We start from the raw sequence: 17,939 nt of genomic DNA on the forward strand, positions 1-17,939 counted from the left end.
TACTCTTGCTGCTGGACTCGATTCCGCTCCGCCGTTCGACTGCCTCTTCCGGAATGCCAAGACAATATACTTTGGATTGATGCGACTTTACCTACCTGGGACGGATAGATGATGGACGACAGTGGATGACGATGGAGATGGAAAGACGGTGAGGAGGTCCATGGTAGTCCCCGGGGTCTCTCGATCGGTTCGACCTCGTTGCGAGACAGCCTCACGATTTCACCACAGCATGAAGCTATTCGCACATTTCACGCCGCCCGCCGAGCCACGCAACGCAATACCCCCGCTACCCATGCCCGCCGAGCAGCGCCCAAGACGGCGAGTAGCGCCGTCAGACGTCATTGTATTTTCGCAACATCGGCAAAGCGTTGATCGCTACAATACGCTCGAGTGACATCGAGTCGCAGCGCCCGACCAAGGCTGGCCTGGCCTGATCAACCGGAACAAGGACTAGAAACGGAACAAGAGCACGCGAGCCTCCACGTCAGCGCCCCGGCAGCAAGCACACGAGCAGGACCCTTTCCCGTCCGCCCTCGTCTTAACCCACGATCGGCCCCCAGTACGATGGCCAACCGTTGCGAGCCCAACTGTGGAGATCGTCCGTCCGTCCAAGCGACCGACGGACGTGTGGTCGATGAGGAGGAGACGGACAGGCGAGGGGGCCCATCGTCATCGTCCAAAGGGAAATTTCCCCCGAATCATTTTGCCAATATACAACGTCTAAATGAATCACGTACACGGACCCCCACGGGCATCCCGCGTTTTCGTATCAGGAGCGCATGCGACCTTGCCCACTCAGCAGACAGCCAATGTTTCAACTCGACCAACGAAGACGTGCATCCGTCTTGTTAAGACGAGGGGGGGCTGTGTAATACCATTTCTTCATCGGGTCGGGCGGTTGGGTAGTTCCGCGTCAGTTGTGGATTTTGGTATACAATTTGCCAGCACGCCATACAGCCGTCCGGACATTGCGTGCTCGCAACGGATATTTCCGCGGTAGCCCTGGAGAAGCACAAAGGAAATGAAATAGAGCGGGATCGGATGGTCGCTTCGCTTGGTCGGGCCAGAAGAAAAATCAGGATTACAGCCAGTGCAAGACCGCAGAAAGCAGAATAGCATGGTAAAATTGCAAGTGTGTTGAACGACATCTGCGTCTGTAGCGTGCCCAAGTCGGCAATGCGGCGACAAGCGAGGTTAGAGCGGTATCTGTCGGGTTTAGCAAAGCGTCTAGGCTCCACATCCTGGCTGATTGCATGCATGCAAGTCAGATGCAAGTGGATTGGGAGGCTTGCATGAGACAGGGGATACAGCAGCGAGGCCGCTTACTCTCTGGGGCAATGAGCGTGGGGTCGCTGCGTGCGATCAATATCTGGCATACCCTGCCTATGCATGGTTTTGTCATTGATGAGTAACTGCTAGCGGGCGGGTTGTTCCTGTAGGATTCACGTAGGAGTGAGATGCAGGATTAGTTGTTTACGCTGTTGCGCGTCCTATGTGTATTCGTACCTTTTTCTGTTTCCGAGCCTTTGACATGTGAAACTCCACCACGGCGGTCGGACAACAGGGGTCCGGCGATTGTATCCAGGTTAGCGGACGCGCAACATCAAACATTGGGTGTTCGCGGCTGGTGCTAGATGAAATCGACGGCCGAAGTAATGCCATTGCAGATGTCGGAGGGAGTCGAGTGGAAAGATCAACATCGCCCTGGACCCTTTACTTTGGTGGGTAACCCGGTGGGTACGCAGTTCGACCTGGAAAAGCAATATGCTGCATGAAACGAGTCCACCAATAGCCAGCTCCCTGTAAGCTGATATTAGGGACAGCTCGCGGCTAAAATTGTCGTCCGGTTGGAAAGGAGGGGACCGAGAGCGAGAAAGCGAAAGCAACGGCGTCCGATCCACAGGTACCGCTCAGCGTGCCTCAAGATCGTTGGGAATGTAACGTGGTCCGTTGTCAGTCGGATAGTGTATTGAAGGAGCCGTCGAGTCTTCCCTGCCCGATGCGGCCCTAACATAAAGTCGAGATCTTGAACTGCAATAGGTGCATAGTTCTAGAAGGAGAGGTACGCCCGCCACTGCGACAGCGACTACAGGACAAGCTGCATGTTCTCGACTTTACAGTTCAGGTGTCTCCACCGTCCGCGTCACCGTTGGATCTTGCATCGTCCTGGTAATGTATCTCCCACCCGTCCGGATCTTGACTGCGGAACCGCAGGTCAGTCAGGCCCCCCAGGCAAGAGATTGAAAGTATATACTTGTGAAGAAGCAGAGTTTGGTTGTGCCAATGCCCTGCGAGGGAGCAGCAGCCGCGGCCCAATGGCGTCAGCTGCAGTGTTACGGTTGTTGAGTGCGCCACAAACTTGCAATGGCGTGTGTTTTGCTACCGGCAGGCGTTGTCGGATGAGCGACTGAAAGCGCAGTTCACTTGCAACCACGTGCTCCGCGCTATGTGCGGTGGATCGTTGTGTGGGCCTGGTAAACAAAGACCCTGAGATTTGTGAGGCTATCGGGAAATCTAGGAAAGGAAGTGCCGAGATGCAGTCGCGTTCGGCACCATTCGGATGACATGCTCCACCGTCGGGTAAACGATGGGAGTGCTATGGATCTATACACGCGGTGAAAGCCCTCTTGTTCGGCGCTGGTCACAAGACACAATACTGCTATTGCATGCAGTCGGCTGACAAGCTCGCGGTGACGGTGAGGCAGGCGAGGCAAGGCATACTTGCCCTGGGTCGAGCAGTGCAGCCTCCATCGAGGCTACAGCGTAGCGCAGCGTAGACGTCGACAGGAGCGGGTAGGCAATGCACAGGAGCCAATCGAGGCGGGCTGCAGATGTCTCTTCGCGTAAGCTTTTGCCGGCTGGTGTTGGTGGGCCGTAGTCGTGCAGTAGAACATGTCAAGAGGGAACATTGGCGAGGCCTGAAGGAAGTGACGTCCCGGGATCAGCGCAGTGCAGATGGCATCGTGAATCGTGGTTTCTCTAATTGTTCTCGAAACGAGACACCGAGGGCCTAGGGTTCTTCTGGTAGGGCTCTGGTGTTGACTGGCGTCGCTGGTCTGCACGACAGCAGCACACGCCGACAAATTGGCCGCTCGTAATTCTGAGCTCCGAGACTCTGTCCGGGGTTCCCAAGAATCCTCGCAGCACGGTTCAGGCGGTCTCGATAGGAGCAAGGGCGTGCATGCTAAGCGGCAGGCAAGCATTCTCCCGTTCAGCCCACACACACCTCGCGGGCCATGAGCTCAACCGCCGTGGGTCATCGCACATCTGAGGTTGCAGTGGCTGCGGGCCCGGAGGCTTCACGCCGCAAACGCGTCAGGTCTGGGTGTCGTGTGCGCGCAGCATTGCTTTTCTGAGTCGCGCACTTGACGACAGTGTGGAGAGGGCGTGCCGCGCTGCGAGGGTAGGGAACGCCCCAAACAGGACCCTAGCAGCTAGGGTGCAGGCTGCACGTGTGATTGGCGTCCGAGAGTGAAGAGAGTGAATGGTGGGGGCAGCGTAGTCTGAGCGTGGGTGCCGAACGCTCCACACAGGCATCTCATTCTGCTCACCAAGGCCCAGCGTCACGACTCACGACCCACCCAGTGCCACCGGCTGCCCGTCGCACGCTGGAGCCCGCATCGCTGCAATTCAATTATTGCGCCGCTCACTGGTCCCGGGAGCGCGAACATTTCGAGCCTTGTTCCCCGTGGAGGACAGCAGCCACAGTCCAATATCTACTCGTGACAGGCCGTTGTCGCTGTGCGAGGCCAGCACTCAGCACGCATCAAGCAACTGACAATCCCGCTCTTACGCTGGGCCTCTCGAACCTAGTATTATTTCTCGCAGCCTACCTTCCAGTGCCAGTGCAGGGCCTACTTCGGCTTGGTTGCAGCTGAGGTCCGCAGCTAACGTGGGGTGCGCCCATCCGATTCAGAGCACGCGCCGACGCAGCTACATCATCGCTTTCCCGTGAGAGGCACACTCGCAATATCCGCCGCCCACCAAAGAGGGCACCACCCCGACTGAAAACCCATGGACTTTGACAGACCAGAGGGCCAAATGGAGGTACAGTCGGCCCATGACACGAGCTCCAAGAGGGGCATGCTCCAGGATGCCATCTTCCCAGCGTTCGGCAACGATGCGGGCGCCCCCAGCGTGGAATCGCCAGAGCAACTGCAGAAGAACGACCCCCTGGGCACGCAAATCTGGAAGCTGTACTCGCGGGCAAAGACGCAGCTTCCCAATGCTGAGCGCATGGAGAACCTGACCTGGCGGATGATGGCCATGAACATGCGCCGCGCCGAGATGGATCGCAATAAAGGGTACGCATATGCCGCACTTGCTTTTGCGTCGCTACCACTTGACTCCCCAATACCAGCTGGCTAACTGTGATTCCTCGCGCGCAGGCCCGCTCCCGATGCGCACCACGCTGAACTGATGCCGCCGCCGCCCTCAACAGCAGGCGCAAGACCGCCGCCAAGATCCGCTCCCAGCGGCATCGCCCAGCAGCTGCGCAAGTCGCAGGACCAGCAAGCGCAGGTACAGCAGAACTCGCCCCACGACGCCATGAACCTGGACGATTTTATATTTCCGTCGTCCGTCGGCAGTCCTGCAGGCCTGTCGCCCGAATTGTCGAATGAGGATGCGGCTCCATTTAATGCAACAGCCCCAGCGATACCGATAAGAAAGCCGCATCTAGCCAACGACCACAACCTCTCCCTCGCCCGCGCCTCCGCGCCCTCGGTGCCTCCTACTATCCACAGAGAGGATGAATTTGGCTACGTTCCGCGACACGTCCGCAAGACCAGCATCGACGAGCGACGAGTGAGTTCCTTATCTCTCGCCCTGCCATTTCCTCACTAACCTCTTATCAGCCTCCCAAGCGGCGCGCTGAAGCCTCTCCTCTGGTCCCTCCCGTCAACAGTATCATGATACCCACCGACGCCCAGGCCGAGCACGACCTGCACCAGTACTCGCTCGACCACTCCATGCAGCCCCCCACCTTCCCAGCCTCACAGGCCCAGGCTCCCTTCAGCATAGACACCTTCTCCATGCACGACGACCCCGTCATACATTCCGCCGGCCCTTACCAGCAGAACTTCTCGGGCTTCTCCCCTGTCGGCTCGCCCCTCATGAGCCACAACGCCTTCAACTCCAACATGTTCAACCAGCAGTCCATGGCCTCCTCCCTCAACTCCACCGACTACTACTCCCCACCCAGCTCCGCCTTCCCCTCTACCGTCTCCACTCCCCAGCCCATACCCGAGGACAACCAGATGTACTTTGACCGGAGTGGCATGGACATCCGCAACTCGCACGGCGGCGCCTCGTATGGACCCCACCGCCCCTCCAACCTGTCGACCTCCATGCAGCCGCAGTTCATCTTCAACCCTGGTGCCGGCGGTCCCGACTCTGTCTTCAGTCCAGTCACGAGCACTAGCGGCTCGCTACCATTCTCCTCAGCGTCGTCGTTTGGCCAGTCGAGTCACGTAGATCCGTCTCAAGTACTCCACAACCATCTGCCGCTACGACAGCAGCACGAGATGCAGATGGGACGTCAGGAGAACATGTTCACCTTTGGCGCAGATTCTGACGCCGAGGACGATGAGGGAAGCGCGTTCGCAGACCGTACCATGCCACAGGACTACTCGCAGATGGAGGACGGGTCACTTGACTTCAATGCTGGCTACCAGTGGGAGACAAATCTCTCGAATCAATTCAACCCGATGCAAGCGCGGTACCCGGCAGGACCCCCACGCAAGACGGTCACAATTGGCGGCACCGAAATGGTGCACTCACCGCAAGATCACTGGAGTCCTGGGGGCAGTCTTGGGCGGACGCATGGCTCGGCTGCCTCTGTAAGCGACATACGCAATCGAGGGAGCGATCCACGACGCCAGAAAATACCCCGCACTAGCTCAACACCTAACGCTGCTGGAATGCTGCACCAGGGCATGCATGGTCTAGTCTCGTCACCCAATTCACCGCCAGAGTCTGGCTTTAATTCTGCAGCCCCATCACGGCCTCAAAGTCCTGGTGGATCGAAGCAGGGTGACGGTGGTGCCCCCACAACTTGCACCAACTGCTTTACCCAGACAACGCCTTTGTGGAGACGCAACCCAGAGGGACATCCACTTTGCAATGCATGTGGCTTGTTCTTAAAGCTGCACGGAGTTGTTCGGCCCTTGTCGCTCAAGACCGATGTAATCAAGAAGCGCAACCGCGGGAGCGGCAACGCACCTGTAGGCACGACATCTACGCGATCGTCAAAGAAGTCGTCGCGAAAGAACTCAATCGCGCACACCCCGGTGACGACTCCCACGTCCCACAAGGCGGCCGAGTCTGAGTCTCCAAAATCTACTGGCTCGGGTGGAGGCGCCTCCGGTACCATGTCCTCATCTACCACACCGACATCCTCAAAACCGAGCGGTGTGGTTCCAATCGCGCCTGGTCCGCCTAAGTCCAACAGCTCCGTAAACTTGGCACAGACTCGCACTGTCGCTCCTGCGCCGAAGCGTGTTCGCGGCTCGAGCAAAGCGGAATCACAGGAGCTCGAAATGGGCGATGCGGACGATACGAGTGGTAGAGCGCCATTGCGCAGAAAAGACACTGCCATCGCTAGTCCCAGTCCTTTCCCAGGCCAGAATCTGGGCGCACTTCCGATGGGTGCTATGGGCCAAGGCTTGCAATCATCTGGTCCTGCTGAATGGGTAAGTAACATCTTCTCAAGTATCAAACGACGAACGCTAACGAACGACTTACAGGAATGGTTGACCATGAGCTTGTGATCTTAGCAAATTCTTTGCGCATCCCTCACTATCCACCACCAGTTCTACATACCGATCTGGGAGGCCCTTTGGGGCATATTACGAACCTATGTCTGCGTTTGCTTTCACACGATGTACCCGGTGTTTCGGAGTTTCCGCGAGCATGGTCATGCTAGGGGCCCATTTGCTTGTTCACTCGCACGTCTTTACCTCGCCTTTGATACCTCCAAACTTTCCGCGATGCGATTTACACCCTTGCAACGATAGACGCGGTCTGGCTGCTTTTCTTCCCGGTTTTTTGTGACATACCCTGTTTGCTTTTGTTTTCCCAACTGGCTAGCCAGCAAGATGGAGGAGGCAGGCGCTCCATCAAGTTGCAACAACCGCTCTAATATCTTGACGAAGACGGAGGACCGCTCATGTCTTATAAGACGTCCTGTCTTATAGGTACGAGGTGGTTTCTTGTCACATTGCATGAGCTTATGAGAGAAAGAGAGAGAAGAGAGAGATATCCCGGGGGTTCCACGCGAATGCATAGAAGAAGAGTGGTGAAATGTACGCATCTTCTGCACATTTTGGTGTCTTCAAAGATGCTGCTGAGTTCGGCTCGAGTCCTGTTTTAGCGCCCTTTGCTCCTTTTCTATTACACGTGGGATGAAGATCTAGGAGGAACCCTACAAGGTTTCATACACAAGCAAAGCACACAGGACGGGCGAAAGGTGTGTATATAGCAGACGGCGAGACTTATACGGTGTCCTCTTTTTTTTCGTGATATCCTTGACGACCGATTGCTTTGGGCGTAACGTACCGAGGAGGAGAGGCAGCGAATGCTATATCTTTGACGACCTTTTTCTGTATGGAGTTGGCTGTGATGTCGTGACTTTGTGATGTAAACTGACTAACTTCCTTCCTATCTATCATAGATCTTGGAATGTTTTACCTCGTGTGCCATTGCAGGACATGATTGTAGGAAACGTTCGGAATGAGTTTCCGAGCCCCTCCCCCTCCCCCCCCTACTCCGCATACGTCACCCTTGCCTAAAGTGTGGAGCATGCTCAATCAACATCGACCCTCTCTCAGCCATTGCTTCAAACAATTCCCCCACACGTACCTTGTAGTACCACCACAGTTTTCATCTATCAAGGAAGTGCGGTGTATAATCTACGATGCCGAAAGCCCTAATCTTGGTCGCGGATGGATCGGAGGAGATCGAATTCGTGACGCCTTACGACGGTACGTTTAATAAGGTCTCATCTCATCACACTCCCAAGCTGTTGAAAGGCACGTGCCGTTCAACTGGATTATCATCGGATCGTTTGAGCTATAACATACAATTTGACGACAATCGTGCCCATTTCCTGGTTGTTGCACCGATGCTTAGCAGCTGAGCATGAACTATACCTACCCATGCGCGAGTCCGAAAGATGTAGGCAATAGATGCATAATTATTTAGGACGATTAGTGGGCTACTTTCACGGCCGTGAAGAAGAGTTCTACTCAATGTGCTGATGGAGATGCCGATGCTAACATGCCATCGCAGTCCTAACCCGTGCGGGCTTCGAGGTGAAATCCGCTGGTGTAATGCTCAAGAATGAAGGCCATGCACAGTAAGTATAACCCATCCAGGCTCTCCATCATCTCCCATCTCGATCGCTATCTTGCCCTATCCTATCCCCCGCAGATCCGCGCGTAGCAAAGCAACTCATCTGGGGTTTTAGCATGTCACGCAACATACGCATCGTACCAGACTACCGAAAAGTCACCGATCTGCTAAATGAGACGGCACATAACGTGTATGAGCACTACGATATCCTGATCCTTCCTGGCGGCGCACCCGGCGCTAAAACCTTCTGCCAAAACTATGACGTCCTCCAACTCATTTGGCACTTCCGTAACCACGGGAAATGGGTTGCTGCCATTTGCGCAGCGACAACGGCGCTTGTAGCTGCGGGGAATTGGGCTGAGGCAGTGACTCCGGATGGGGGCAAGATGCGTGTTACGAGTCATCCCAGTGTGAAGGAAGAAGTTGAGGAGGCTGGTTGGCAGTACAGCGAGGAGAGGGTTGTGGTTGATGGCAAGGTTATCACGAGTCGGGGGCCAGGGACTGCGATGCTTTTTGCGCTTACCATTGTGGAGGTGATGTGTGGGAAGGATAAGAGGGCGGAGGTGGAGGGGCCGATGGTTTGTGCTGAGACTCTGTAAAGGGTCAAAGGAATGATTTCGAAGGAAAGGAGGTATACTTAATCGTTCTGGGTATGACATCGAGCGGCGATGAGATGTTATACGAGTAAAGAGTACAAGGCAAGAACTGGAGCCGTTACTAGCTGTTGCTATACATGTATTTCTTGATTGCACCACGTTCTGAGTATAGAAAGATTACACCACAATATATATTTCGCACCATAATAACCGCTTAGCCTGTGCAGCTGTTGATCGTTTGTCTCACTAATTAGAGTCTGTACGCCGCATATGTTGGAAAAGGTTAGTAGTTCACATCTCGCATGGGGGTGCTATCCGTTGGCATCATTCGTGCTTCGTCCTCGCACCTTGCAACGTACTGAACTGCATCTCCAGTCTCTTCGGAACGACATAATATGTCTGGGTTTCGTATGACCAGAGGAACACGTTTCGTTTTACTCCGCTAATCTATATCTTTCGCATCAGCTATTCTTCTCGTGATCTCCATCTCTATTCGCAAGCCTTCTTCTATGCCCATGTGCTCTTCTCTCTGAATTCGATTGTCGGGAGAGGAGGTCCCAATGACTTCGAACAAAGTCGTCGTGAATAGATCTACATCTGTTTCTACACTTTACAGTCCTTCCCGTTCTTCACTTAAGAAACTTCTTTTGCTACCTTTTGGTTTCATTCGGTCGCTATGATGATTCAATCATAACACTAGGAAACAATCAATTCGCGTAGAATGGAATATCAGGACTGCCAACTACACTGTCATGATATGATCATTTTGAAACCGGAAGAGACTGGAAATTCGCAGCTCCATACGCCGTTTCACCATCATGTACACGTAAGTCGAGAGACTCTTGGCACATGAAGTTTGGTGCTGCGCGAATGATTTTGGTGATGCCCAAGCAACATCAAAGCCATCGCAATCATGCCGTATACCACAATGCAATCTCAAACCAGCCCGAGCCAAGACCACCTGGGCAGGCTTTAGTTTGAGGTTAAGGCGCACTCTATCGTTAATAATGCCAAGAGCGCCACTAGTTATTACTACACCAGATTTTATGGCTTTCAAGATGCTTGCCGTACGAATCATGAATAAATGGCTGACCAAGAGCAGGTTATTCTTGCGCAGATGTGAGGATCACGTGAGTACACCGGTGTGCTAGCACCGGGCGATCTACATCCCGAATTGATGACGGCGAAGAGGCGGGGAAATCGGTCCGCCTAGGGCAACGGCCAACCTCAGCAACGAAAGCGAAAGCGAAAGTCTGGATACACATTTGCATGGGAGGGTAGTAGAGCTCTTTTTGGCTCTGATTGGGTGCTGGAATACGCGCGATACGGTGGGCTAAAGTTTGTCGAGACGAGAACTGTCCTACAATCGCCAAGTGCCACAGTGCTGTTGAAGATGTGCCAGTGAGCATTTCCTTGTGGTATGTACTACGTGGTGAATGTGGCTTGCCATGTGCTTGGGGTTGGGCTTGCTGCGCGACATATCGGTCTGTTTTAACGGCGCTTACTTCTTCGTTGCCTGGTTGGACGCGTGGACATGTCCATGTACTAGGGTAAGCGACGAGGCGTCTTTCGCATCGGTTATGTGGTTTGTCCATGGGTCCTCCATGATAAAGTGCTTACGATGCGTTTGTTGGAGGACCAGGACGGAGGAAGGTGGTGCAGCGACATGTCGGAACATCGTGATCCGGTGTGGGCAGCCATCCCTCCTTGCTTGTGGAGTCCTTGCTGCAGATTCTGGATGTCGCAAAGTTGGGTAGCTGCACAGGCAGTCGTATGTCGTATCCATCGACTTCATATTGGATGAATCAGCAAGGATCATAATGATGGAGAATGGCCAGCGAAGGATTCAAACTCGGGTACATTCCCGTGCTGGTGCAGCAGCCTCGCGTAGAGATCTGGCTCGGTTAGATGAACGGAAGACGGAAGAGGCGTCAGCCGCAGCAAGGGTCCAGCAGCTCCTTCTTGCACCTGCCTCTCTTTAACGACCTGGTTACACAAACATATCCATCGTGCACTGCCTGCACCGACACGAAGGACGACTGCTCTTTCATCGACGGAATGGCGCGTGCGGTCCGTTGCCAGGGTTCTGCTGATGCCCCTCACCGACCGTGCTCACCAACGCCCGCGCAGGGTAATGATCCTTCCGAGCCGCACATACGCGTCAGTCTAGGCTGCTTGGTGAAGCACTTCGGGCGTACTTCCCGTACTACAAGGCCATCGATTGGATCGTCTCTCACCGTCAAAGATAAAGATTGGTGACGCTGAGGCATATTCAGCAACCTCGACAAAGGACATATGAGGTACTCGCTAAGAGTGTCCGGTTTGTTCCCTTTGCCCAGTGATCTGACGTCGAGTACGAATGGAGTGCTGAGGGCTGAACTCAATGTGTGACCCCGAGACACAAACGGTCAGGCTTGGCCTGGGGATCGTCGAGCGCTTTGCCCGTCAGACCCTAGCGGTCAGTAGACGGCTCCATCGCTAACAGCGCGACCGCCGGAACCAAGGATCCGCTCTGTGTATACACCGTATCAACCGTATAGAGCGAAGCGCACCAATGATCCTGGCTTTTCTAGACCAGGGGAAACATTCTCGGTATATGTAGAAGGACGACCACGTCGCGACTCCACCCGCCACTCACCGTCCACCTTTCCGACACCAACACGCAGCACCCGCAGGTGATATATCGAACCTAAGGGCAACCCTACTGCTTACCTCGAAGATGGCCGCCAAATTCGAAAACATCAACACCTCCGCGGTGCCTCCTACACAGGAATCTACGATGATGGACAGCCAAACTATGGCGCAGTTGACGCACACGCTGCAGACTGTGGCTATCGCAACCCTCTTTTTCGCAGTCTGCGCATACGTTCCCAAACTTAAACGAAAGGCCCAGCTGGGAAGCCTGCCGGTTCTCGGCGGAGAGACCGGAGAGAAACACCGACAGGCATACCTCACTTCTGCTAAGAAGATGTATGAAGATGGTTACGCCAAAGTAAGCTAATCGTGGGTCTTTTGAAATGCTCTTACTCACAGCGCGACTAGTTCAAAGACTCGGTGTACAGAATTGTAGGAGAGCAGGGTATGTTGACGGATTCCAAGAAAAAAGAAAATGCATCGCTCATACCTCTTTAGGCGAAGACAATATCGTCATACCCTCAAGTCTGCTCCCAGAGCTGCGAAAACTCCCAGATGATGTTCTCAGCTTCCCGGCCGCCGTCAAGCAGGTATGTAGACGTGAGCAATTAATGTCGAAACAAGGCTAACCGCCTATAGCTCATGGAAGTCAAATACACCAAACTGCAGGTTGAAGGCGCGACCGGTCTCCATTCGGTCAAGCACGACCTCACGCCAGCACTCCGTAGGTCGAAACGAATAACGCTGCTCACGAGATGGTGAAACTGATGCAATGGTAGCTCGATTAAATCCAACAATCGCCACGGAAGTCGACATCGCTCTTCGAGAGTCTATGCCCCCATGCGAAGAATGGACTGACGTTTACATTTTCAAAGAGCTCGTCGATGTCATTGCAAAAGTCTCCGGTCGCATTTTCGTCGGACCAGAACTATGTCGCAACCCAGAATACATCAAGCTCGGAACCAACTACACGATGGATCTCGTGGCAGGAGTCACAGCTTGCAAGAAGGTCCGCCCATGGCTGAAGCCGTTCCTGTGCCCCCGCCTCCCAGAGATCGTGAAGCTTCGCAAGATCGAGCAACAACTGAGCGACTTTCTGCACCCGATCGTAGAGGAGAGGATGACCGCCAAGGCGAAAGATCCGAATTGGCAAGAGCCAGACGACATGCTGCAGTGGATGATCACGAGGGGTAAAGGTAAAGACACGATCGACGAAATTACTAGGTTCCAACTGGGTCTCATCTTCGCCGCCATCCACACCACAAGTATGACTGTCACCAGCATCATGCACACGCTCGCCGTCACACCAGAGTACATCGATCCTCTCCGTGAGGAGATCCGCAATGTCATGGCCAACAACGATGGAGTCATTACTTCCCGCGCTCTGCAACAGATGGAGAAAGTCGATAGCTACATGAAGGAAGTCATTCGTTTCTACCCAACAGGCTACAGTAAGTTAAATTCTCTCGATATGCATCACTCTTGGAGAACATCACAACTAACCCCACCCCCTCCAGCGGCCTTCAACCGCCGCGTCCTCAAAGGCATCACCCTCAGCAACGGCCAATACATCCCGCCCGGCGTCACCATCGAAGTCCCCTCGGCAGCCGTCTACCTCGACGAAAAGAACTACCCCTCCGCCGACGAATTCGACGGTTTCCGCGCCTACAAGGCACGCCAGAGCGGCAAAGCAGCGGACATTGCACGCAACCAGTTCGTCACCACCAACGAGACCAACCTCAACTTCGGCTACGGAGCCCACGCTTGCCCGGGCCGCTTCTTCGCTGCCAATGAGATCAAGATGATTTTGGTCAGGCTGATCCTCGAGTATGATGTTAAGATGCCGAACGATGAGACCGTCAGGTATCCGATGGTTGATGTGAGCACGCAGAGTATGCCTGATCCGACGAAGGCGTTGAAGTTTAGGAAGGTGCAGATTTGAGTGCGTGGGATGGTGTTGGTTTGGATCATTTACACGTGACAGGAAAGAGCATGGGAGCAGGTCTAGAGACGGGTTTTCTACTCGGCTTGTGTAGCGACTGTTGCCACGGGTCGTTGTTTCTGCTGCATACCTTTTCTCTCTTTTGCGACTTCCTCTTTTCTGATAGCTCGATATCATTCCTCCGACCAAGAAGCGCCATGCTTTCATTCCACAACATATGTGTCCGCTTTCTCACATCCACCCAACTATGCAGTGTCTCCAAGTACTTTGACGATACGCGACGCTACCACATCACCCCTTCCATCCCCGATACAGTCATCGATAGCGTTCTGACCCTCCCGGGTGACCTGGCCTAACACAAAAAGATACATGTCAGCTTTCGCGCCTCTAAGCTCCCAACCATCACCGAACCTTATGTCGGAAGAACAACAAACAAAAACATACCATCTCCGCTGCTATGCTCACTCACAGCATCCCAACCCATACACCCAATCACTCCGATAACAAACCCCACAATATTCATCCCAACGACCGCTAGACTGGTGACGAGGATGAGTAGAAGCACGCCGGGGATGTCGGTAGCGGAAGAAGCGTTTTCGTTAACAGTGGTTGGGATATCCACGGGTATTAGCGTGGTGGAGAGGTGGTCTGATGGCATGGTCGGCCGTTTGATGGATGATGATCGTTATGAAATCGTAGGCCGAGAGAATTGTTCGACTCGCAGGTCTTCGGAACGAAAGAGAATTGCGATAAATGGAGTAAGATAATAGCGATGGAAATGATCGATCTTCTCTCGTTACCCTTAGAATGAGCGTGATAAGCGGAGTGCCGGTTTACTGATATCTTTGGTAAACGAGCGTAATCTCACAAGAGCGACGAATACTGCGTTTCGCACACGCGAAGAGATGTGTTTTGTAGAAGGGGCTGGTCATCGGTGTAGAGTGAGCGTGTCTGGGTTTCGTCTTAAGCTATGATGCAGACGCTGGGACTGTCTTGGGTTTGTCTTGGTAAGAGTGCAGTTTCAACACCCTGGATGAGTTTGATGGAGATGATAGAAGAGGTATTATGTGTTGGTCTTCAGGGCTATCTTACGCTGGGTATGGAATATAACAGTTGATGATCTCCGGCGCACTGTGGATGGGATTATACGAGGCCTAGCTTCCTTAAAATATCCGTCAGAGACACAGGCCGTGCGTAGAGCACTGCGCACAATTCTTGCTAATGGGATATGGGTAACGCGTCTACCAAGACAACGCAACAAAAGGTCTCAAGTCACGAAGCCATGCAAATGGGAAAAGGGTGTCTAAATCAAAATGTACATTGTGGGTATATTGTAATTATCATATCTTCCGACCAAATATTCCGGCGTTCATCATACGCTCATAACACGAGCATTCATCGTAATGAACCTCTACAGTTTCAGGTGCACGTGGCAACCTGAGACTCTCCTATCGAAACTCTTCATCTCCTACTCCTCGCGTCCGCGCCTCCTGTTGTTATCAATGAAGACCTTCTTGAACCTAAAGTGGCACAAGTCCTTTGTAACCTGCCACGAGCTCTTCGCATTCTCAGCAACAAGCTGACGTGTAGGCTTCTGGAACAACTGGTCAATCTCCTCAAGAGTGAGATCCTTCGTCTCAGGCATGAAGAAGATCTGGTAGAACCAGCCCAGCACGGCGATGCCGCCGTAGAAACCCAGCGCAAGACCAGTCTTGGTGAAGGTGTTTTGCATGCCGGTGAAGTTGTAGGTGACGATGAAGGAGGACAGGAAGAGCCATCCGGTGGAGGTGGTCATACCGTAGGAACGGAGGTAGGTGGGGTAGACCTCGGAGGGAATGACCCAGGTCAATGCGGCGTAGGAACCGAAGAACAGCTCGTAGAGAATGAGACCGGTGAAGTAGGTGCCGAGGGTAGCGCTCAGAGAATCCATGTGGTAGGAGATACCGACAAGGACGAGACCGACCAGGAAACCGGGCAGCATGGCAATGGCCCAGAAGCGACGACCGCAGGTCTCCATGAGGAAGATGGCGGGGATGGTACCGAGGAGGAGGGAACCGCCTCCGACAAGAGACATGTAGTTGGCGGTGACGGTGTCGAAGCCGACTTGGTGCATCAGGACGGACATGTAGTACATGATGGCGTTGATACCGGTGAACTGGCCGAGGAAGATCATGATGTTGGCGTAGATGATGGCGCGGCGAGCACGCGGCTTTGTGAAGAAGTCCATCCATGGGAAGCGGTTGGTGCGTCCGGCAGCGACCTCAGCCTCTTCCATCTCAGTGCTGACCTTCATGACGAAGAACTCCTCGCGTGCCTCATGAGTAGCAGTGCCGCGAATGCGCTTCCAGACCTTGAAGGCCTCCAGAGGCTTGCCCTTGTGCATAAGGTATCGAGGGGATTCGGGCATGAAGAGGATACCGACACCCATGATGGTGGAGAAGACGAGGGAGCTTCCGAGGATGTAACGCCAGTTGCCAGGTACAGTGATGAACATGGCGGCGACGGCGTAGCCAAGAACTTCTCCGAGGGCGATGTTGAACTGGTAGAGGGAGACGAGGTTACCACGGAGTCTGCTCTCGACAGTCTCAGCGACGTAGACGGGTACGGTACCACCTTCGAGACCGACACCAGCACCGAGGATGACACGGGCGGCGACAATCATGCCGTAGTTCATGGATCCGGCTTCGAGCGCACCACCGATGGTGTAGAGGATACAGGAGATGATGATGGCCCAGCGGCGACCGAAGTATTCGTTGCAGGGCGAGATGAGGAAGGCACCAGCGACGGCTCCGAGCGGCATACCAGAATTGACGAGCGAGTTTTGCTGGGCAGTAAGATGAAGGTCGTCGGGCAGTGTGAGGTTAGCACCAGAGATGAGCGACTGATCCAGGCCAGATAGCAGACCACCCATGGATGCGAACGCGACAATCATCCATGTGAAATGCTTAGGGTTCTTGAACTCGATGTCGAAGAAGCCCTTCTTGTAGTTGGCCTGCTCCAACTCCTTCTCAAGATCCTGGATTAGGTTCTCGGATTCCCATCCTCTCGCATCCTCGAGTTGTTCTGTCTTTGCCTTGGGTGCGGAGTAGTCCGGTGTGGGTGCGACCTGGATGTTGTCGGCTTTTTCGGTTTGCAGAGTGTGTTGCGGCGACGAGGTCTCCTCAACCATCTTGGTGTCCTTCTCGTCCATGATGGGCAGTGATCAACAAGAGATCAACAGTGAGGAGGGGAGGAAGAAAAAGGGAGAAAGGCTGCAGCAAAAGGCTGGTATCTCACAACAACCCCTCAAACGGACGCATCTCCGCCCTTTATAAACCCCAGTGGAGACGACCCATGCCCATGGAGAAGCCTCCCCATGGCGCTCTCCATCCCACCACCAACGTGACGTGACGTACGCGTGGAGTCTCCATGGCACGAACGCGGCAAAAAATTTGCCTTGCGCGGATCGCAATGCCGGGGTAGTAAGCACCAGCGCAAAGCCGGTTGTTGCAGACTTATCATGGGCTGCCCAGGAAGAGTATAGACGGGTGGAGATAAACAAGCAAAGGACCGACCGCCTTGGTGGAGCTTGGCTGCAAAGAAGCTTCTAGCGCCCCACATGCGGCTCTGCGGTTGGATCCAATATTCCTGCCGAGATACTCTCCGGACAGGTGTGGAAGGTCGCGCGTGTAGTCGTCTCGAGGAACTTTGGCATACCACAGCAGGACGTCTTTATCGCTGGTATTCGAGGGTGCCAAGTTTGACATGAAGATAAGCATCGCGGAACATGCGGCAGTGGCGCATGGCGTAACGTTCGCGACCAGTTCTCGCTGTTCCCAAACTACCAGGCATCTCGAACGGCCCAACCAATACCAAACTCTGCGCGCTACGCCAACAAACAACGCGCGCAATGACGTCGAACGCCCTCGTGATGTGTCAGGAAACGGCGCGAATAGCCAATTCCCCCAAGATCAGAAAGTCCATGCGTGCATCGGAATCGGAGCATGGGGAGAGGGGCGGGTTGGTGTGAAGGCCATGCATGCATATCCCCTCACCATCGGAGAAAACGCTTTACTTCGGCGCCCATGCCTGTTTAGGACGAGCCGGGAGGGCAGCGCAGAGGGCGCATACCTTACTAAAGTACGCCGTCCGACTTGTTCCGCTCCAGCCTCGTCTTCCCCCGGTTCTCCAGCCCGTGTTGTTGGGTAGGTGGGTGGAACCCGGGGTCCTCGCATGGCCTCGCATGGCGGGTTGGGGGACGCTTCGGGCAGAACCGGCGGCGCAGACATCACTGCTCAAGCATCCGGGAGAGAAGATGCTTAGCAGTTCCTATCGCACCGAATATCTTGTCGCTGATGTCGCATACTGAACGTTACTGCTGTTCCTCGGCCTCAGCAAAGATGGCGATATCGAGAGCTGCGACCAGCCATCAAACC

General features: G+C 54.2%; 4 protein-coding genes across 4 annotated transcripts; 3 read left to right on the plus strand and 1 right to left on the minus strand.

Annotated features, from left to right (window-relative positions):
* Positions 1-4,014: 4,014 nt before the first annotated feature.
* On the plus strand, positions 4,015-6,770 carry J4E87_001496 (uncharacterized protein; the record flags this gene model as incomplete). The annotated part of the gene is made up of 4 exons (XM_049373139.1): positions 4,015-4,304; positions 4,389-4,806; positions 4,857-6,692; positions 6,747-6,770. 4 exons carry the CDS (start codon positions 4,015-4,017, stop codon positions 6,768-6,770), a joined length of 2,568 nt encoding a protein of 855 aa, XP_049236509.1.
* Positions 6,771-7,915: 1,145 nt separating this feature from the next.
* On the plus strand, positions 7,916-8,951 carry J4E87_001497 (uncharacterized protein; the record flags this gene model as incomplete). The annotated part of the gene is made up of 2 exons (XM_049373140.1): positions 7,916-7,982; positions 8,431-8,951. The coding sequence occupies 2 exons, from the start codon at positions 7,916-7,918 to the stop codon at positions 8,949-8,951; spliced, it is 588 nt and encodes a 195-aa protein (XP_049236510.1).
* A 2,716-nt stretch (positions 8,952-11,667) lies between these two features.
* On the plus strand, positions 11,668-13,524 carry J4E87_001498 (uncharacterized protein; the record flags this gene model as incomplete). The annotated part of the gene is made up of 6 exons (XM_049373141.1): positions 11,668-11,940; positions 11,991-12,027; positions 12,081-12,172; positions 12,222-12,306; positions 12,362-13,033; positions 13,100-13,524. 6 exons carry the CDS (start codon positions 11,668-11,670, stop codon positions 13,522-13,524), a joined length of 1,584 nt encoding a protein of 527 aa, XP_049236511.1.
* A 1,468-nt stretch (positions 13,525-14,992) lies between these two features.
* J4E87_001499 (uncharacterized protein) lies at positions 14,993-16,714 on the minus strand (the record flags this gene model as incomplete). Its single annotated transcript, XM_049373142.1, has 1 exon — positions 14,993-16,714. One exon carries the CDS (start codon positions 16,712-16,714, stop codon positions 14,993-14,995), a length of 1,722 nt encoding a protein of 573 aa, XP_049236512.1.
* Positions 16,715-17,939: the final 1,225 nt, after the last annotated feature.

The sequence above is a fragment of the Alternaria ethzedia genome (genome assembly GCF_023757985.1).
Source record: "Alternaria ethzedia strain BMP 0044 chromosome Unknown scaffold_3, whole genome shotgun sequence".
Classification (NCBI taxonomy): domain Eukaryota; kingdom Fungi; phylum Ascomycota; class Dothideomycetes; order Pleosporales; family Pleosporaceae; genus Alternaria; species Alternaria ethzedia.